The sequence below is a fragment of the Lepidochelys kempii genome, chromosome 1 (assembly GCF_965140265.1).
Source record: "Lepidochelys kempii isolate rLepKem1 chromosome 1, rLepKem1.hap2, whole genome shotgun sequence".
NCBI lineage: Eukaryota > Metazoa > Chordata > Testudines > Cheloniidae > Lepidochelys > Lepidochelys kempii.
The window spans coordinates 80358374-80380751 of record NC_133256.1 but is presented as its reverse complement, the minus strand read 5'-3'; the positions used below and the strand labels follow the sequence as shown (position 1 = coordinate 80380751).

Here is a 22378-nt window from a genome sequence, read left to right as displayed (position 1 = left end):
TCACCTGTTTTTAGCCCCTTGTGACCACTGCAACTCTGCTTAAATTGCAGCAGCCCTCACACTGCAGGGGGACTGAACTGCACAGAATAGTAGCAAAATCATAGGACTGCAAAGGTGAACTTTAAGCCACACCCCTGCACAGACTATACATGACGTGCACTCCACGCTGCTTGACCACATTGCAAGATCTAGCCCATTAAGTTTAACTTTTCCTCAAATAAATTGTTTTGATCTGCATTACCCAGTTGTCTTCTAAGTAACAGCAGAGAAGGAATAAGAAATACCCAGGTAGTTCTTTCAACTAAACGCTCCTTTCACCAGTAGGTTTTTGTCTGGGAACCAGTTGATTTCCACATGCATTTTTATTTTTTTTTACCCCTTTGAAAAAAAAGTATTCTTTCATAGTCACACTTGATCAATGATTTTTTGCTGAGATACAAAGGAGAAAAAATTAATGTTAATAATGTCAAATAATGTTAATGATGTAAAAGATCAAGCAAAGATCCCAAGACAGAATGCAGGAGCCAAAACCTATCACTGTAGCTCAATAAATCACTGAACTACTTTATGACTCTCAGTGAATAATGCAGAATATTGCTGACTCTTTGTGAACAGATGTATTGTGACAAATAATGAACAGTTCTTTTCATTTCTTTAATATATTTTCTATGCCAAGAAAAGTGCTTTTTATGTTCTTTATAATTAGCAGTCACAAGGTGTTTGCATCCACCACCTTGCAAAAGTGTATACTGTATATAAGAAAGTAATGTCATGTAGAGTATACATTTTATAACTGTACTGGATAACCATAAGACCACTGGTTTTCAAAAACACATTGATTACAAATGTATCAATATTAAAAACATAGCATATAAAGATAACAATTCTTTATTTGTTACCAGGCATATTTTGGATAAACAGAAAACAGGTCCTTCAAAACTCACAGGCAGAGATATGTCCTTCCATATGATACATTTCTACTTTTGCTAAATCACATGTAGAAATAACTTTCATTCATCTGATGGACATACTGAACCATACATTCTGTTGCTTTCTGGAAGTATTTATAGTCATTTTAAGTCTCATAGATTATGTTCCTATAGTGACTATTTAGTAATATTATATTTAGAATATGTCAGTCTTAACAAAAAAAATTAAACATTTTACATAGGTTTAATTATTAGGAAGATGTATTTAACTAAATACTGGTGTATCTTTATCCTAGTTTCTGGAAGCCAAAACTAGTAGATCCATTTTTCTGCAAGACAAAGAAAAGACTGAGTAGAAGCATCACAGCAAATAGACAATCAACACTTTCTAAACACACAAAAATGAAGGCAATTGAATTGTTGTAAAGAGATATTGGGGCCAGATACTTAGTGGTCAGATACTATGGGTAGGCATCACCGTGCTAGGGTTGGGCTTCCTATGAGTAGGCATCCCCACCCCAGCATTACAGTTCTTCTGGGTAGGCATCTCCTCCCTAGCATTAGGGTTTCTATGGGTAGGGGACTTTGGGCTAGGCTTACCGTTCCTATGGGTAGCGGTCCCGGCCCAAGTTTTAGGGTAACGTAAGATCGAAACAATGTTAAGTGGAGAGTTACTGTATCACTAAGTTCAGCTTGCGTTGGTGGCAAGTTAGACTGGACTGCCCAATAAGACTGTCTGTGACTCCATGGTAAGATGGTTATAATGCTTAGAAATTCACACTTGTTACTGGGTTGGTGCAATCTAATTACAGAACATACAACTAGTTTGGGGTCTCTGCCCTGCTTCTTGACAGTCTGCCCTGATGTTGGCACTCACGGCTGTGAGCCACTCTAGACAGTGTGACAGATGTCACCAGAAACCGTCACTGAAACAAAAATGGTATTGCATTTTGTGAAAGATACTTTGGAAATTTGAGAGAGAAAACAGAGCATTTAATCCAATCTGCTACAGTGTAATCTTCCTACAACTTACCTTTAATTTTGAAATAGCAGGGTTCACAATGTACAGTATTTCTGTAAATCCAAATGCTGTCTCCTGCTTTCAGATCTTCCAGAGGTCTTTTGCACACTTCACACTTTAACACATAATTATATGCACAGTCTTATGTAAAAAAGACATCCAAAAATCTGTCTAATATTTATTTAAGTTCCAGCATGTAAGCATCCAAGGACAGAATTGTGGCCAATAGTATTTCAGTGTCACTGAACACAATCTCTCCAAGGAATAGCAATCCTAATCAGCATAGTCAAATTATTATTTTCATGCGGTGCCCAAGGTTCAGTACCTTCTGCCTTGCAAACTGTAGATTTTCCTCCCCAATATTCTTAATTCCCTTTTCCACTAAGGTGGTTCAGATAAGTGTGCTGTTTAACAATCTTGACCTTTATGAAATAGATAGCTGAAACAGGATTCACTTCCCAAAACACAGGCCATGCAAGACTGGTACAGAAACTGAGCTCTGAGTGCAAGAGCGAGGTGCATTCAGAAACACCACAAAAGGAGACCAAAAAAGGCAGCAAGGAAGAACCAGACACAGAAGCACTGATAGTTTGCCACTGAGAAAAAACTAAAAGCGTTGACTAGAAAAGGGCTTGGAACTGTGAGCAGTGAAATTGTCTCTTGCTTGATTCTTACTGTGTTCAGGGAAATGGGACTTTACATACATTCTAAATAAACATGATTACGTGAAAGAAATATCTGATTCCATCATCAATTTCTCTCCTAATAGAGACAACCCACAAGATTCCACATTTTGGCTAACTGTTCACATCAAAGGGGTAACTTTACCTATGCTGTACTGCCCAGCCTCACTAACTCCTACTAGTCCCTGGAAAATACAGCTCCTTCATAAGATTTCCAGAGCATCCTAACAATTAATGTCCCCTAAACTCCTCCTAGAAAGGAGTGGTAAGAGGGTTCTGTGACATGTAGGGGATAAGACTGCAAGTCAATACAACTGAAGGCTTCTCTTGCAGGATTAGCGGGTGGGAAAATCTGAAGCAGCCCTGCTGGTTCCCTCACCACCCATAGGACCGGAAGAGGGGAAAAAGAGGTGCATGGTGCCAAGGTAAAAACTTCTGTCTCCCAGTGCAGGCTCTGTTCTGCTCCTGGAGGGAGAGGTGCTAAGGCCTACACATTGTTTTATGATATATGTAATATAATTCATGTTGTTCAGGATATATTTTTATTTATATTTCATGGCAGGAAGTGAAACCCCTTCTTACCTTGAAGCAAGTTGAGTGACAGCAAATCTGTAAGGCATCTAAGATCATTTTGGAATCTATGCCCAACGGCTTCCGGCAGTATGTACACATATCTTTTTCAATTATACTCCTGTGTGTACATAATATAACACCAACTGTGAGAAAAGCAGCCCCCATTGAAATCAAGAGGGAAAACTGATTAATTTAGTATATTACTGTGGAAGGCCATTAGTATACAGCACATCGGTCAGGAATGTAATAATGATGCATCGATATTCCATGTTCTAATTAATGGTAGTGATGTATGCACTGCAGGGATGGGCAACCTGATTAATACATTTACCAGGTAGCAAGAATACTGGCCTTATTTGGTGAGCTGAATGATTCTAAATAGCAGTCAGAATGTATTAAGTTGCTGGCTACCTGGGAGTGTACACAGTAAGGTACCTGTGTACCCAGTAGCTGGGAGGGTGTTGCTCAGCACAGGTAGACAGTATCTCTGCTCCAGGTAGCACACTAAAACAGCAGTGTGGCTGCAACAGCATGGGTGGTGGGTCAGGCTAGCTGACTGAATATGTACCTGGAGGGGCCACACAAACGAGATTGTACTCGGATGGCTGGCCTGAGCCATCATCCATGCCACTACAGCCACACTGCTATTTTTAGCACACTGGCTCAAGAAGTTGCTGTACAGACATACCTTAAGTGGAGGGAGCAGGGATGGAAGCTAGTGATTAGGAAAACTTAATATCTCAGAGGAGCATTCCCAGCAACTTGATGGTTGGATTTAGACTCTCAGTCGAGTGCCCAATCATGCACTGAGTTTTGGTGCAGAAGCAGCTGGAAGCAGTTTCCTGCTCTCATTGCCGTCAAATTAACATGTGTACTGTTTGGATCATAGATATTAAGGTCAGAAGGGACCATTATGATCATCTAGTCTGACCTCCTGCACAATGCAGGCCACAGAATCTCACCCACCCACTCCTGCGATAAACCTCTCACCTATGTCTGAGCTATCGAAGTCCTCAAATTGTGGTTTAAAGACTTCAAGGAGCAGAGAATCCTCCAGCAAGTGACCTGTGCCCCATGCTACAGAGGAAGGCAAAAAACCTCCAGGGCCTCTTCCAATCTCCCCTGGGGGGAAATTCCTTCCCGCCTGCCCTGGGGGGAAATTCCTTACCGACCCCAAATATGGTGATCAGCTGAACCCTGAGCATATGGGCAAGATTCACCAGCCAGATACCCAGGAAAGAATTTTCTGTAGTAACTCATCCTCTCAGTTCTCTTTACCGTTTTTTGTCATATTGTCCCCGATCTTTTCTCTAGACATCCTCATCTGCTGTTGCTGTGCTGGCTACATAAATTGAACTAATTTTGCTCACATCCACACACTGTTATGCTCCTGTATCCATTCCCATTTACTGCTGCTGTTTGCTCTATAAGACTATCCATACCTACACCCCTAAACATTCACATTTTAGCCCTATTTTCATTATGAGTTTTTCTGACTGTGATTATTCCCAAATAATGGGAATGTGAATATTATCTGAATTTAAAATAGTGGGCACAGTTAAAAACTTATTTTTATTAATAGGTGAGGTATTACTGATTTGAGCAGGTATTCCCTCCGTACTTGGAAATATCTTACCTACTGTTACAAATAAAACTTAAGTGCACACCACCTCCCACTCCCCACATCAGTCTATTTATCCATCTCTGTGGTCTAAACATTTGTTCATTACAGACTGTCTCCACTATAGCAAAGAGAATTGTCCAAAACCAACATCTGCCAAAAGTAGATATATACAGAAGCTCAGAGCCAACTCTATCACCTAAAGCACTGGCCATTGTTTTATTAAAGATTGTAAATGTCAGCACTGGCAAGACTAAGGGCATGGCTATATGAACAGTTAGTGCATGGCAGGCTGGGGTATAAATCTACTTCGTGTTAGTCTGCCGTGCACTAACTGTCTGTGTGGATCTGTTGATCAAAGGGCACTAGGGAACATTTAGTGCATGGCAGGAGGATCTACACAAACAGTTAGTGTGCAGCAGGCTAGTTTGAGGTAGATTTGCACCCCAGCTTGTCGCAAACTGACTGTTTGTATAGACAAGCCCTAACGTAATGTAACCTATAACGCAGAGCACAAGGTCATGGAAATGGCAAGGTTCCATTGAAAGGCAGGCCTGTCTGAGTAGACAGTCTGATCATGATTGTGGTGGCTTCCACTCTGCTTGTTTGTCTGTAGATATGGGTGCTATTGTAAAACGTCAGTGTTCCTCGATAGCACACTGCACTATTCATAGATAGATACTTACCGATCAGAAGTAGAGTAAACAGTTTTGATAGACTTTCCAGCGACATTTTCTTCATATGCATCATTGGGTGATTTGCTGTAATGTAGTGAATGATTTGTAGTTAGCAAGCAATACTTTTGGCTTTTCAAAGCTTTCCTGAAATAAGGAAAATGTGCACTTCATAAATGCTAACATGTACCCGAACCAGTGGTCTCGTGGTAAAAATAAATTGAGAGATGAGTTTTGTCATTTTTTGTTTTAACACTCAATTGAGAAAATAAATCTCAGTTTAATGTAAATTAAAACTAAATGCTAAGTTTTATGCTGTGCTGTTTTATAATTCCTTAGCATTTCAAACTGAAATCACAAACCCATCAAGGAAAATCTGAAAAATGATATTTTTACTGCATGTGATCTAAATGTTATAGATTGATCAGTTATAAGGTCAGAAGAGATCACTATGATCATCTAGTCTGACCTCCTGTATTACCCAGGCCAGAGGACTCCCCTGAATTAATTCCTGTTTGAACTGAAGCATATCTGTTAGAAAAAGCATCAGGAGCCAGAGAAATGCCTTTTTTTTCTACCAGTGCAAGAAGAGCTGCCCTTTTAGTACTAGCCAATCATTTTTTGCTAAAATTGTGATGTATCCCTAGAAGTACAGTGAGCACCATTAAAATATAAAGTTGTTTGTTACAGAATGGTATGTCTAGTTACCACAGTAATTGTAAAGCTCCTTATACTGAGAACAGGAAATACTGTAGTAAATTTAACTATTTGGGGAGCTAAATGTTCAGTTTTTTAACAGAGCTTGTTCTGGCTACTTTATTGTCAAGAATAAATTTCATTGAGCACACCAATAACCAATATTTGCTTCAGGTTGGGGGGCTGTCTGTAGGCAAGGACTGGTCTGTCTCCCAGGATTTGAGAGAGTTTTGGGTCATCCTTCAGGATAGGTTGTAGATCCTTAATAATGCGTTGGAGGGGATTTAGTTGGGGGCTGAAGGTGACGGCTAGTGGCGTTCTGTTATTTTCTTTGTTAGGCCTGTCCTGTAGTAGGTGGCCAGAAGTCACCAATTCTTCAACAAAAAAAACTTCAAATCCAGACTCCAGCGAGAAACTGTTGAATTGGAATTCATTTGCAAACTGGATACAATTAACTTAGGCTTGAATAGAGACTGGGAGTGGCTAAGTCATTATGCAAGGTAACCTATTTCCCCTTGTTTTTTCCTAAGCCCCCCCCCCCCCCGACGTTCTTGTTAAACCCTGGATTTGTGCTGGAAATGGCCTACCTTGATTATCATACACATTGTAAGGAGAGTGATCACTTTAGATAAGCTATTGCCAGCAGGAGAGTGGGGTTGGGGGAGGTATTTTTTCATGCTTTGTGTGTATAAAAGATCTTCTACACTTTCCACAGTATGCATCCGATGAAGTGAGCTGTAGCTCACGAAAGCTTATGCTCAAATAAATTGGTTAGTCTCTAAGGTGCCACAAGTACTCCTTTTCTTTTTGTGAATACAGACTAACACGGCTGTTACTCTGAAACCTGTCATAAAGTAATAATTACATAGTTTGTATCACCATTTTATAAATACAGTTAAAAATAAGTTTACAGTAGTGGTTACTTGTCTTAGATGCCTTCTTTCAGAGAGTGTAAGGGCGGTTTTGTGATTAAGGCACTAATTGGGACTCAGGAAATCCTGGTTCCATGCCTAGTTGTGCCACAGACTTCCAGACTCTCATGGGAGTTCCACCATGGCAGGACATCTCTAATTTTCACTAGAAAACTCCACAGTAGCCCAGGTGGCAGAGGCTGCCCCAAAGGGTTACAATGAACTGCATCCCACAGTCTGCATGACCATAACACTTCACGCATCTAGTGCTACCTACTTTTTAGGCTGTGTTGGCTTTTGAGGGGAGGCTGTAGTCGCATTACATCATTGCAACCTCTTTCCAGTGAGCGTCCCTCTGCTGAGAAACTTGTACCCTGGCTTTACACCAAGCCACCAAAAAACAGATCTGAATTTAGTTTGCCATGGTCTTTACTTTAATCACAAGTGGCCAAGTCAGAGAGGTTGCTATGCATGTGTAAACATCCATATAAGTCAGAGTCTCCTGTTCATCTCTGCATTTTTATATCTGTATTTTTCAGTTGTACCTGGCCTCTCTGAACTTCTCTTTGCTGTTCCAATTGTTTCTCTCCAATCTGCTCTCCAACTACCTTACATTAAGCTGCCCTATCTGATATTGGGATGTTATGATAGTTCAAACTTTAAAACTAAATCAGGGATGGAGATGTCATTGTATGTACTATGCATCCAGCACTCAACATAATTTTCATATTGGGTGCACTATGCCTGAAAATAACATTGTTCGTGCTTAAACTGATATTTTCAGAACTATTGCATAAATAAAAACTATAGAGAAAAATACCTGGACGAATCTTTCCCGTACCTAGTCTCCTCGTATGTCCTTGTGTACACGACTTTATTCTTTGGACTTGAGTAACTGGTTGAAGTATTATTTCTGAAATACACAAACACATGTATAACTACATCTTTAAAAAAAGATTAATTATACTATATGCAAAACAATTATGAGAGGCTGTAAATAATAACAAGGATAATTCCTAAACCTGAATTTCACTGATTATTTTAGGCTCCAATCTTGCCCTCATAAAGTTCCGGGGAGCCTGGGCCCTCAGTCAGCAACTGAGTGCATGTTGTTTCATATGATAGCAGGAAACTATTCACTACATAGAATAGAGATGTACAAAAATAATTAACATTGGGATGAAATCTAATCCTCCTTCCCCTGGAAATTCCATATTCTGAAGAATTGTTTTTAGTTTCAATCCTGCCACTCTCCCCTTAATTTGCCATGTTGCTACCTGGTCTAGTACCTATAGCACAGTACTTAGCACTCTTCTGAAGAATTAACTATGTAAAAATAGATAGAACAACATATGAGGACATTTCATTTCATTTAAATACTTTTAATGAATTAATCTGGTTTTCTAGTCCCAGTAAAGGGTACATATTCTGTCAAGTTTAAAGAGAACACTACATGCTGCAGCTCACTCTTTGCCTACTATTATGGTTTTATTTCCATTACACTACTCAAAGCTAGTCACAAGGTTACAAAAGCCATGACAACTGAGAAATTGTATGCCAGCTGCAAAATGTTGATGAATGTGTGTGTTGAATATTTATTCTGAGTCCTGAAGTTATGTTTCCTTTCATTCTTAGCCAAATTGTCGCCCAGGCCTATGTGGCAATGCACAAGTGTAAGAGTAAGCAAGAACCCTCAGCATCCTGTTGCAGATGTAGGAAGAAGAGCAAGGATTGTACACCTGGTTCTTTCTTCCCCTCTAAGCAAGAGGTAGGGAGTGGGTGGAGAGGGCAGGGATGGGTGGAGCCTTGGCTCCAGCTGACACAATGCACGTCCCATTCCTCAGGACTGAATGGCATCTTGAACTGCTTTGGATAAAGGTCAGTAGCAGAATTCTTCCACCCTCCTCTCTGACAAGGAGCAAGTGAGGAGGAGTGAAGGAATTATGGTTCAAAGTCACAGTTCCTTCCCTTTACTCCTCCTAGGTACGTGAAGTTATGGACTGCCACTTACACAGGACTGTGCTTAAAGGCACAGTCTAGCCCTGTGTTAGTAATATGGTTGTGCTGTTTGTTCTTGAAGAGTGACTATACTCATTTTCATGTTTAAACAGAAATGTCACTGAGGCTTTCAATTCCTCATCCAGAATGTTCTTTCAGTCAGGCAGAATGATATACTGTTTATTTGTTGTCAAAAGGTTTTTAATCATTTGATAATCCTGTTATGACTTTGTGCAGAAAAACATGTTATTTCTTATTTTCACCTGCTTTCCTGCTACCCTTCAATAAGTGGCAAATTGGTACTTTTTCCAGGCATCCAGCATATAAATTTGGTCAATTTTCACTGAGATTTACAATATAAGTGTCTGTAGTTACAGATTCTAGCTAAAGGAAGAGACTCCAGCACTGAAAGGGAAGCATCTTTTAAAAAAATCTATTTTGCTTCAGTCTGTGCATGGCCTGTAAGGCAGAAAACTCAGTACAGTTCTGCTGAGAAAGGTGAGAGATGACACACGGTGTCTCTGCCCACCATATGCCTTGGAGCAGTGTGACCTGGAGGTTCTGTCCATAGCAGCATGGAAGGAGGTTTCTGGGTGGGGCAGAGAGTGTAAGGGCACAACCCCAGTAAATATATCCTTTGTTTTCCTTGCCACTCCACAGGCTGGTGGGAGGATTCCAGTCTCTATGGAACTTCTGCACATAAAGCCTGTTCACCTGGATTTTGTGTAAGGAAGAGTGCTTGAGGCATTATTTATTTATTTAAACTTTGTAACTCATTGACTACAGCACCTGGATCCTCTGTTGTCATAAAAGTAGTTTGTGTCAGATCGGTTATTTGGAGCATTAGCAGAATCAGAGGGTTGCTCAGTTGTCCTGAAATAAACCAAGGACAAGACAAAGATTTATGACACAAAGTATATTTTTAAATCATGCACAGTCAGACCACTTTCAGTGACGCCTGAATGTGGCCCTGTGTTACTAACATTAGAAAGTGAACAGGAGACGTTTTTTCTTTCCTTTTTTTTAAAAAAGGGTGTGAATTTAGAAGCCATGAAATATGGCAGATTGGCAGTCCAGCAGACTAAATCCTTCTGCGTGCCCCCAGAGATCTCAAGCTGTGGGGGCAGCAACCATACAAGTTCTCATATAGCTTCTATGGTGACCTGGAGGGACCATCTCTAGGTTGTGAGCCAATTGTTCAGTGTCCATCCGCAAACAGTCCCTGGCAACTCTAATGAGAGTGGTGACAAGGTTGCCAATTAGTGCCTTGTGGCGGTGGTTTTGTGATGTGGACATTTACCAGTTGGCAACTGGACCAAGACCTCCAAATAAAGGATGGTCAAAACAAGAACCATTTTATTCACCCCCCGAACTCCTAAACTTTGGAAAGAGTTATTCAGCTGAAGATGACCCACATCCAAACTGATCTTAGTAGTTTGGGTCTATTTTCTGTCTGGAGCTAGTACTGGCTCTAGTTTGGTCATCACACACCTCCATCCTTTTGTCCAAGCCCATTCCCTGGCACATCCACTCTCGCCACCTGTCCAACGCCCAGTGATGTCACTTACCCGGGGAAGGAGCTTGGTGGCTTTTACCAACTGCTCCTCCTTGATAACTTCAGGGAGTCCTTATCAGCCATTTCAGGTGGCTCACTGAATGCTCCCTAATCCTTGAAGACACTAATAAGGAGCTACTACCTAGCCCTCTTGCCCTGAAGACATCAGGAGGGTGAAAGCTATAAAGACCACTACCCACACGAAAACAAGACATCTGCAGGTATGCGGTCAGCAAGGATAGGGGCAAGAAGAATCCCTTGTGGGTCTGTGAAAGAGGGAGAGAGCTGGGGAGGGTGGGGGGATAAAGAGGCTGTGCTTCCACCAGACAGGGTGCACAAATACACACATAGAATCTGAAAATGAGGCCACTAAAGACACCAAAAGGCCATAGAACCTCATGTCAAGATGACAACAGCAGCTAGTTTGGTATGGAGATGTTGGTATGATCACAAGACCTGTTCTGGCAAGGGGATTGTGTGGGGTACAAGGCTCTGGGTTTTGTTGGGGACCTCTGTAGACTTGGATACATGTCCAAACTTTTAAATGTTTTTCTCATTAATTGAATGCCAAACTCTGTAAGGTTCCCATTAATAGTTTTCATTTCTACTGTCAAATTGCTGTGTTGATTGTGGGGTTTTTATATGTTATCTGTATTTCTGCAATGTTGGCAATGGATTTTTGGATACATATTACATTTTAAATGGGGACTTTAAAAATACCAGCACAGAACAGATACACAGATTTTTAACAACAAAAAATAAGGAATCAATATTGGGGTTAATTTTTTTTAGAACTAGAGTTTTATTTCAGTTCAGGAACAAGCCACATGGAAAACAGGGTCCAAAGAACATGTTTTGGTGCAATACGGTGATGGGTGCATTAGAAATGACTAGCTAGCTGCTAGATAGACAAACAAAGCAGCACCAGGATTCCTGTATACATATCCCAGTTTCCTAGAGTTTTCATGGCTCTAAACAGGACATTCTACAGAGCATAAACTTAACCTCATCAACCTAATGCAGTGATTTAAATAGGAAATACTAACAATATTTGTGACTTTTTTTAAACAGTGAAGCTCAAACAAAAGGCGACTATCACCGTATGTCAAAAGTTACAACTCTGCCAAAAGTTAAATTCAGAGAGAAAGTGATAACCAGGAGCCTGAACACTGGTTATTTTGCCTGCTGTTTGATTTGCTGCAGTGAGATTGCCAAGGTCTGGATTCTCCACTAAATGAATCTTCCTCCATTTCAGTGTTTTACATGCACAGCATGTAGCATGAAGCGGTACCCTCCCTTGTGCCTCAACCTTGATGTGGCAGAACTAGTTTAAGAGCTGAAAGAGAAGTTGATTCTCTATATACTTTCAGTCTTTGCCTCTCTGATGAGACTGCTAGCCAGGGTAGTATCTTGATAGGGACTTTTGTGATGTGAACACCTCTATTTTAAGAAAAGGATTGAAATTATTCATTTACTGAAATGACTAATTCTTCTTAAATATTTAGAGTGGGAGGGGGTTCCATTCAGATATAAAGTTTAATGAAGGATTCTCTCTAAATGAAGACAAAATACCATGAATGTTTTCCCTGAAAGACTGACTGCTAAATTTAGTTACATTAAATGAATCAAGCATCAGAGGGGTCGCCGTGTTAGTCTGGATCTGTAAAAGCGGCAAAGGGTCCTGTGGCACCTTATAGACTAACAGACGTATTGGAGCATAAGCTTTCGTGGGTGAATACCCACTTCGTTGGATGCACACCCACGAAAGCTTATGCTCCAATATGACTGTTAGTCTATAAGGTGCCACAGGACTCTTTGCCGCTTTTAAATGAATCAAGACTTCAACAGCTCAAGTGACCAGGAACCCTAGAAGCACTGATGTACGCTTTAAACTATCAAACACCTTAATACACCTACAAGTACTTCTTTGTGACACCAAGACATTTGCATGCACTAAGGGAGTAATGTTTTCTGACTTTTTAAAAAAATAAATAAATACAGCTATATATTTATTATATTAGGCAAATTTATAAATACATTCATATGTCTTTCTAAAGATCTGAAACTTTGACATGCTTACATTGGTAAGGAACATTCCCATGCACAGTACTGCACAGGAAAATGCTCCACCACTACAAACCATTTTAATTTTCAATGACTGTAAGACCGTGCTATGAATTAAGTCTTACCGATTTTTATTTTGCTCCACAGGAGCCTTTACTTCAATGCGATCGTCAAGATCTTGGCCTCTGTGAAAATGAAATATACCTCAGTGTTGGTCAAAATGTTCAATTCAACTACAAATTAGCTATAAGGATGGACTTGCATTTTAAAAAGGAAAAAGCATAGAATTTTTCCACAAGTAAGAGATTGCTGACTACACTGCACCATTGTCCTGGTTGCTGACAAACACTACTTTCCAGGAGAGAGTCCCCCATCTTTATTATTTATTAAAGCAGATGTATGCTGAGCATTTTCAGTTTCAATAATAGAAAATAAAATCCTCTGTAATATCTACATTGAATTATTTCCATTTACTATCTTGTATTTATTTGCAAGTTAAAAAGAAATTAACATGGTTTTACTTTAATAACCTAGACCAAGACAATTAATTGTTGTTAGTTTTGACGCCTGTAACCACATTTACTGAAATAAACCCTCAGTAACAAGACTCACACTTAAGCAGCTACCCAACTACAAACTCTTCTACAATATGCGAGAAACCTCACTACAGGCCTTGCCTCTTATTTTTCTATGCAGCAGTATTTACAACAGTGAGATCATCAAGGTCTTTTCCTCTGTGAAACAACAAAAATAGAGTGATGTTAAAATATTCTGCTTGATTATAAAATTGGATATAAGTAGGATTTCTGTTTAAAAAATGAAGAAAAACATGCACATTCCCCAGGAAATAATGCATACTGAATAAGTTTGTTAATAGTTCACAAATAGTTATGCCAAATTGTTATTGATAGTCACAAAAATATACTTAATTTTCCATTTGCAAGAGGAAAAATTCTGATGCTTCCCACAGAAGTATTCCCTTTTGTGGATCTAAATATATGAAAACTATCAAATGATTTAGATTCCTACTCTACATTATATGTGCCAGTGAAAAAAGAAATGAAGTTTCTGAAGAATTCTGACATTAATTCACAATCTTCTATGGCATAGATTTCTGTTTCTAGCATTAGTTCACAAAGATAAGAAATATTGTGAACACTAAAACTAAAGAAGCTTGCATTCTGCTAAGGAACTTCTGAATAAATATACATTTGTCCAGTTAGTGTGTTTTTTGGAATGACAGAAGTGATCTACTGTCATATATGATTACTGAGGCTTTATTTAAATTTCCGTCCTTGGACTAAAAATGTAAGCATTTAAAAACTAACAAAAATTAGAATTAAAAACATTAATTTTTCCACTTATTCTATTAAATTATTATACCAATAAATTATGGTAGATTTAAAGCTGTGCTAATCATCTTATGTTGTGAAGTATTTTAATACCACCTTCCTTAAATTAATATGAAGAATTAAACCATAACACATGACTGTATTACAAATACAACACAATTACAGTTTAAATGTAGAGAAACACTTTCACTTTTACAAGTAAGATTAAACAAGTAGCTGAATTTTAATACAGAACTTTATTTTGACTTTAAATAACTCTCTCTTTCTCTACTGACTTGAAAAAAATGGAACAATGTGTAACCAGTTGTAACCAGTACAACAAAAGGATAAATCCTTTCTAGGGCTGCAGGTGGGGAGTAAAACCATAAAGTTAACTTCACTCCAACTAGCCAGTTAGCTCTGACTACAAACTTCTTTTTTAGCTTGTTTTTTAAAGTTGTTCTTTGTGAACCAAGAAGATGCTAGTATAGATTTCATGTTGATGTGGAGGACTCTCACACAGTTCAGCCTGCAAAGGGGAACATAGTTAACTGAGTCTACTCATAGTAGCTTAATCCTGCAAAAAGATGGATGCTTCCTAAGAGTCACTGAGCACCTCAACTTCCAGTTGTGTCAGTGACATGCAGGCCAGATCCACAAAGGGACTTAGGTATTGTGATGCTGTGGATATTCACTGTGAACAAATAATTAGTTACTGGTCCAGAGACAAAATGTCCAAGAGTTGTTAGGGCACCCACCTGGGAGACAGGAGACCTAGTGTCCAGTCCTCCTGCTCCAATGACTTTTTACCCACAGAGGAACAGCTTCAACTGGAGAGACTGAGGGAACCCCACATCAGAATATCCCACCTCTCAGTGGTTAGAGCACTCACCTGAGAGGTGGGAGATCCCTGTCCAAATCCTGTGTCTCCCTCTGCTGGGCAGGAGAGGGGGAATTAAACCGGGGCCTCCCACATCCTAGGTGAGTGCTCTAACCACTAAGCTAAACATTATAAGGTGAGCATCATGACCTCCATCTCCTTCTAGATTTTGAATGGGACTTGATCCAGTAGGCAGCCTCTGAGCACACCTACCAGATTGGGCCCTGCACACAAATTAGGTAGAAGGTGCCTATCTTTCTCCAGTTCGTGGATCGCTCTGAGGCTTAGGTGGGCGATGGTATCTGGGTACCTAGAGAGAAGTGGCAGTGTGCATGCCAAAAGGCAGAAATCTTCTACCCTGAAAATTTAGGCACTGAGCAAGTTTAGGCATCTACAGGGTTCAGCAGGAGTTTTGTGGATCACAGTGGAGCTTAAAACTGGAATTTAAACACTTAAGTACCTTTGTAGTTCCAGGCCTCTGTGTCTCTCAGACTCTGGCTCAATGTGAAAGCTACATTTCCCTTTAAATTAAAATTTGGACTGGATATGGTAGCACTGATGCTCAGGGAGTTATAGCTATGCCCAGACTGAGGGGGAAGGGGCGTAAAATAATGGGAGTGGTATGGAGTGGAAATCTATCAAGTTCATGAAAAAACTCATACAGATACAGACAGACATCTTCCTCTCCAAATGCAAACAGATGGACATCACACCAAAAGGACTGACGGTAAAAAATCCATTACAATCTACATACCACACAGACTATTCTGACAGCTTGTGCCACACGCTCTCAAAGAAACTGCGGAACCACCTGATCAACATCCTCTACAGCAAACAGGGAAAGATTAAAAATGAGCTCTCAAAACTGGATACTCTCATAAAAAAACAACCTTCCACACAAACTTCCTCGTGGCTGGACTTTACAAAAACTAGACAAGCCATTTACAACACACACTTTGCTTCTCTACAAAAGAAAAAGGACACTAAACTATCTAAACTACTACATGCCACAAGAGGCCACAACAGTGGTTCCCTTAACCCACCCAGCAATATTGTTAATCTATCCAACCATACTCTTAGCCCAGCAGAAGAATCTGTCCTATCTCGGGGCCTCTCCTTCTGCCCCTCCACCCCCACGAACATGATACAGTTCTGTGGTGACCTAGAATCCTATTTTCGACGTCCTTGACTCAAGGAATATTTCCAACACACTTCTGAACAACATACTAATCCACAGAGACCTTCCTAACAAGATTATAAAAAGAAGGATTCTGGGTGGACTCCTCCTGAAGGTCAAAACAGCAGACTGGACTTCTACATAGAGTGCTTCCGCCAACATGCACGGGCTGAAATTGTGGAAAGGCAGCATTACTTGCCCCATAACCTCAGCCATGCAGAACACAATGCCATCCACAGCCTCAGAAACAACATCATAATCAAAAAGGCTGACAAAGGAGGTGGCGTTGTCATCATGAATAGGTCGGAATATAAACAAGAGGCTGCTAGGCAGCTCTCCAATACCACTTTCTATAAGCCATTACCCTCTGATCCCACTGAGAGTTACCAAAAGAAACTACAGCATTTGCTCAAGAAACTCCCTGAAAAAGCACAAGAACAAATCTGCACAGACACACCCCTGGAACCCCGACCTGGGGTATTCTATCTGCTACCCAAGATCCATAAACCTGGAAATCCTGGACGCCCCATCATCTCAGGCATTGGCACCCTGACAGCAGGATTGTCTGGCTATGTAGACTCCCTCCTCAGGCCCTACGCTACTAGCACGCCCAGCTATCTTTGAGATGCCACTGACTTCCTGAGGAAACTACAATCCATCGGTGATCTTCCTGAAAACACCATCCTGGCCACTATGGATGTAGAAGTCCTCTACACCAACATTCCACACAAAGATGGACTACACGCCGTCAGGAACAGTATCCCCGATAATGTCACGGCAAACCTGGTGGCTGAACTTTGTGACTTTGTCCTCACCCATAACTATTTCACATTTGGGGACAACGTATACCTTCAAATCAGCAGCACTGCTATGGGTACCCGCATGGCCCCACAGTATGCCAACATTTTTATGGTTGACTTAGAACAATGCTTCCTCAGCTCTTGTCCCCTAATGCCCCTACTCTACTTGCGCTACACTGATGACATCATCATCATCTGGACCCATGGAAAAGAAGCTCTTGAGGAATTCCACCATGATTTCAACAATTTCCATCCCACCACCAACCTCAGCCTGGACCAGTCCACACAAGAGATCCACTTCCTGGACACTACCATGCTAATAAGCGATGGTCACATAAACACCACCCTATACGGAAAACCTACTGACTACTATTCCTACCTACATGCCTCCAGCTTTCACCCAGATCACACCACACGATCCATTGTCTACAGCCAAGCTCTACGATACAACCGCATTTTCTCCCACCCCTCAGACAGAGACAAACACCTACAAGATCTCTATCAAGCATTCTTACAACTACAGTACCCACCTGCGGAAGTGAAGAAACAGATTGATAGAGCCAGAAGAGTACCCAGAAGTCGCCTACTACAGGACAGGCCTAACAAAGAAAAGAACAGAACACCACTAGCCATCACCTTCAGCCCTCAACTAAAACCCCTCCAACGCATTATCAAGGATCTATAACCTATCCTGAAGGATGACCCATCACTCACAGATCTTGGGAGACAGGCCAGTCCTTGCTTACAGACAGCCCCCCAACCTGAAGCAAATACTCACCAGCAACCACACACCACACAGCAGAACCAACTAACCCAGGAACCTATCCTTGCAACAAAGCCCGTTGCCAACTGTGTCCACATATCTATTCAGGGGACGCCATCATAGGACCTAATCATATCAGCCACACTATCAGAGGCTCGTTCACCTGCACATCCACCAATGTGATATGCGCCATCATGTGCCAGCAATGCCCCTCTGCCATGTACATTGGCCAAACTGCACAGTCTCTACGTAAAAGAATAAATGGACACAAATCAGACGTCAAGAATTATAACATTCAAAAAACAGTCAGAGAACACTTCAATCTCTCGGGTCACTCGATTAGAGACCTAAATGTGACAATTCTTCAACAAAAAAACTTCAAAAACAGACTCCAATGAGAGACTGCTGAATTGGAATTCATTTGCAAATTGGATACAATTAACTTAGGCTTGAACAGAGACTGGGAGTGGATGGGTCATTACACAAAGTAAAACTATTTCCCCATGTTTATTCCCCCCCACACACCGTTCCTGAGACGTTCTTGTCAACTGCTGGAAATGGCCCACCTTGATTATCACTGCAAAAGGCTCCCGCCCCCACCCCACCCCCTGCTCTCCTGCTGGTATTAGCTCATCTTAAATAATCACTCTCCTTACATTGTGTATGGTAACACCATTGTTTCATCTTCTCTGTGTAAATAAATCTCCTCACTGTATTTTCCACTGAATGCATCCGATGAAGTGAGCTGTAGCTCATGAAAGCTTATGCTCAAATAAATTTGTTAGTCTCTAAGGTGCCACAAGTACTCCTTTTCTTTTTGCAAATACAGACTAACACGGCTGCTACTCTGAAACTGCTCCTAAGTGTGGAGATCATTGTCTAGCTCCTACTAGCAAAGTAGTGTGGCAGCTTCCTGCTTTAGCTCATTCCTAAAATGGTTTATGGACAACAAGGACCTTGGTCTGAATCTCTCTCTATTGACATTGAGGTCCAACACACAAGTCAGTCCCTTTAGAATGTGGGGCAATTTATTAACTGCTTAACTCTGCTCTGTCTCTGGCAAACACAGCTATTCTGAGTTCTTCAAAATTTTGTTTAATCCCCTACAAAATATATCTAAAGTTACATAGGAAGTTGTGCTGGACACTGATGAACTCTGAGGCAGCTATAAACGTGCATGGAGATTGCCAATGATTCTCACACAAACACACACACACCCTCCTGGGCTGGGGTGCTGGAAAAATTTGTGTAGTGAGAGTGCTGAGAGCCATTGAACCAAACCATAAACCCTATATATAATGGAAACCACTTCAAGCCGGGGGTACGGCAGAACCCCCATCATCCCTAGTTCCAGCACCTGGGTGCTGACTGATTAGTTAATAGTGCATAAGTGTTATTTCATCATTGCTATTATTTACATTCTAATGCCATCCTGTACTTCTGAACAGCCGGTGCTACTTTTTAGTCCTTTAAGGACTTTATGGATTTTAATATTAGTCTTTTTTCAAACTCCAATAGTTATACACTACCACCTGCATCAGAAAAATAGAAACCGAGATGCTTCCAAGACTTACCCCTTGTCATCTGTGTGAGTTGTGGGATTTTTTTTTAGATTATCAAGATCTTGGCTCCTATAAAAGATAAAGCAAAACCAGAGCAGGTCACAGTCAGTACATACAATTGTCCATTTGCTAAAATTAAGGACTTGCTTAAAGTAAAGAGGTTATTGACACATTTTTCAAGAAAGATGGAGTTAAATTGATGGCAAAGTTGAAAGCCTACATTGCTAATTCAATGATATATAACCTGTAAATATATACCCATTCAGGTATTTCCATTTGATCCAAGTAACACCTGATTATGTTTTAGAAACAACCAACTACACCTAACATATGCAACAAAAGGGTAAATGCCTTCTTAGCATTCATAATCATGATTTAAAAACCCCTACTTCAATAACTTTAAAAAAAATTGCATGCCTTTTAGCCAGCAATGAACTTTAAACCATGAGATTACTGAATCATAAAATCAGCAGAATATTACTATGATGTATGAAGAATGAGTCCTTGCTGAGAAAAAAAAACATAGCATAAACTAGAAGAAGCTAATCAGAGGGAAGACTATTCAATACAAGCCAAGAAGATTCAACAGTCACCCCTCTGGACCAGCAGAATTCTGATTTAATTCTCACTGTGTTGGTGGGACAGCATGTCCAGCTATGAACTGGGAGGCATGTTACTTGGATAAACCCACTCATTCTAGACCCTCTCGTCTCTAGCTGGCAGACAACACTTCCATTGTCTGACATATCACAATTTAAAGTTTGCTCTCCATAAAATTACAGCTGGTTGGAAAACAGAATTTCTGTTCCATGGAAAATTGTCACTTGTCAAAATGTATTTTCATTCCAAATCAGAAAGAAAAGCTGAAAATTTTAATATTTATTGCAGAATGAAAATTCCAAACAAATTCTGATTACAGAGCTATTCAAATATTTAGTTTCAGTAGCACTGAATCACTTCATTTCAAAAATGTTGAAGCAATATAAAATAATGTAATATATGATAATAAATTATGGTAATAATAAATGTTGAAATGAAATGAGTCAAAATGAAACATTTTTACCTTATTATAATTTCCTATTTCAACGTGTGTTTGCAAAATGTTTCCATTTCAGTAAACTGCATTTTCTAATGTAAAATTTTTGGTCAAAAACTTTTGCAACCAGCTGTACCTAAAAATCAATCCTAACATTGCCTGTATACTTTAATTAGGTTAATATCTTGTATCATTGATTTGTGAAGGAAATGAGAGTTGGGTTGGAAGTATAAAGCTGTTCTTAAATAGAGGACAACAAGAAAACAGCAATTCCCACTACAGTAACACTCTGACTTCCTGTAGAGCGCAGTCTCATTCTCCTAGTGCACAGTGTTGCATGTCTTATTACTTGACGTTCCAATAGCTGCACATTAAACAGTTCTATCTTCAAACACACATTTCGTGAAAGATAAAGACAAAGGGCTCTGCAAGATTTCCCCTTGTCATTTGTCAGCTGTGGGATTCACTTTGGGATTACCAAGATCTTGTCTTCTTTAAGGATCAAACAAAATTAGCATGAGGGACTCAGAGGACATTCAACATCAATTGTCTAACATTACGTAAGAGCTATTAATAAATATGTATTCTACATATTCTTCTAGAATCACGGGTAAGTTCAAATTTGTTATGTTTGTAATTCTGATATATTTGTGGCCACTAACACAGTGTTGCCAACTCTCACTATGTTATCACAAGTCTCATGGTATTTAATGTTTTTCTTAAAGCTCCAGATTCATTTGATTATGTGAGAATCTCAGCTTTCATTAAAAGAAAAGTAAGTTTCTAGCCCCTGGTTGTAGAGAAATGCTTGAAAACAAACCTTAAGGCTCAAAAAAGAAGGCGGATTAAAAGAATCCAAAATTTATTATTTTTAAGCCTATCTCATGATGATGCTCTCCCGCCCACATAGCTACCGCTGCTCATTTGAGATGGTTTAATTACGCTGATAGCGTGCCGCTGTAAGTCTCTAGTGTATAGCCCTAACATAGCCCTAGTTGTTTCTAACTCACCTGGGGCCTGATCCAAAGCCTATTGCAGTCAATGGGAGTCAGGCACTTGTTACATCTTGTCTTAATTAAACCCTGATCCTGGAATTGAAGACATGTCAAATGCCACAGATCTCATGTGACACTAATGTATGTAGGCAGACCTTCACACATTCCTGCATCCCAGAATGAATGTTACACATTCACTTGGGCTCTAGAAAGCAGGAGGGCTTGGACTGCTGCCACTACAGGGGCTACTGTGGTGCCTGATGAAGCATGCAGGTGCAAGATGAAGACCTCTCTGCCTTCCCCTTTGGCTGCTTTCAAATTGCCCTGCAGTTTCTCAGACACAAGGAGCAACAGAAAGGGGAAGAGGTAGCATTGGTGACATGACATGAGTGCTCCACAGGCAGGAAAGGTGAGGGGCTTCTGGGAATGTGTGAAGTGACAGGAACCATGGGGGCAGTTGGGAAACAAGGCAGGACCTACTGGAGGGTGGGGAGATAGGGGACAGGGTACTGGGGAGGACAAGGGAGACCAGAACTACAGGGGGACAGGAAGTAGTATCTGGCTGATGAATCTTGCCCATATGCTCAGGGTTTAGCTGATCGCCATATTTGGGGTCGGGAAGGAATTTTCCTCCAGGGCAGATTGGAAGGCCCTGGAGGTTTTTCGCCTTCCTCTGTAGCATGGGGCATGGGTCACTTGCTGGAGGATTCTCTGCTCCTTGAGGTCTTCAAACTACAATTTGAGGACTTCAATAGCACAGATATAGGTGTGAGGTCTTTTTTAGGAGTGGTGGGTGAAATTCTGTGGCCTGCATTGTGCAGGAGGTCAGACTAGATGATCATAATGGTCCCTTCTGACCTAAATATCTATGAATCTATGAATCTATAAGTAAGGGAGGAGCAGGAGCTGCTGAAGGGAGGAAGAGCAAATGGGGAAACAGAGTGGGTGGACAGAATAGGGACGGGAGCCTGCAGGAGGAAAGCAGCTAATAGTGCTAGTGCCGCCAGGTTGCCGACTCATGATTCTATCCTGATATTTGGTGTTTTTCTTAAAGCTGCAGCTCCTGGAGTCATGAGATTACACATGAAACTCAGTTTATCCTCACCATT

At 40.5% G+C, this 22378-nt stretch overlaps 1 protein-coding gene across 4 annotated transcripts in view; it reads right to left on the bottom strand.

The window, feature by feature from the left end:
• Nucleotides 1-1192: 1192 nt before the first annotated feature.
• SCEL (sciellin) overlaps nucleotides 1193-22378 on the bottom strand; it is an 83459-nt gene continuing 62273 nt past the window's right edge. For 2 of the 4 annotated variants that reach the window (XM_073326255.1, XM_073326437.1), the window contains exons 13-20: nucleotides 19251-19307; nucleotides 12851-12910; nucleotides 9896-9979; nucleotides 7929-8021; nucleotides 5514-5588; nucleotides 3216-3324; nucleotides 1963-2065; nucleotides 1193-1258 (exon numbers count right to left, since the gene is read on the bottom strand). In XM_073326255.1, the coding sequence (XP_073182356.1) occupies nucleotides 1242-1258; nucleotides 1963-2065; nucleotides 3216-3324; nucleotides 5514-5588; nucleotides 7929-8021; nucleotides 9896-9979; nucleotides 12851-12910; nucleotides 19251-19307 (598 nt within the window). In that variant the 3' untranslated portion in view covers nucleotides 1193-1241. The remainder of the gene's footprint in view (nucleotides 1259-1962; nucleotides 2066-3215; nucleotides 3325-5513; nucleotides 5589-7928; nucleotides 8022-9895; nucleotides 9980-12850; nucleotides 12911-19250; nucleotides 19308-22378) is intronic. The other 2 variants (XM_073326349.1, XM_073326502.1) reach the window with 2 other exon arrangements.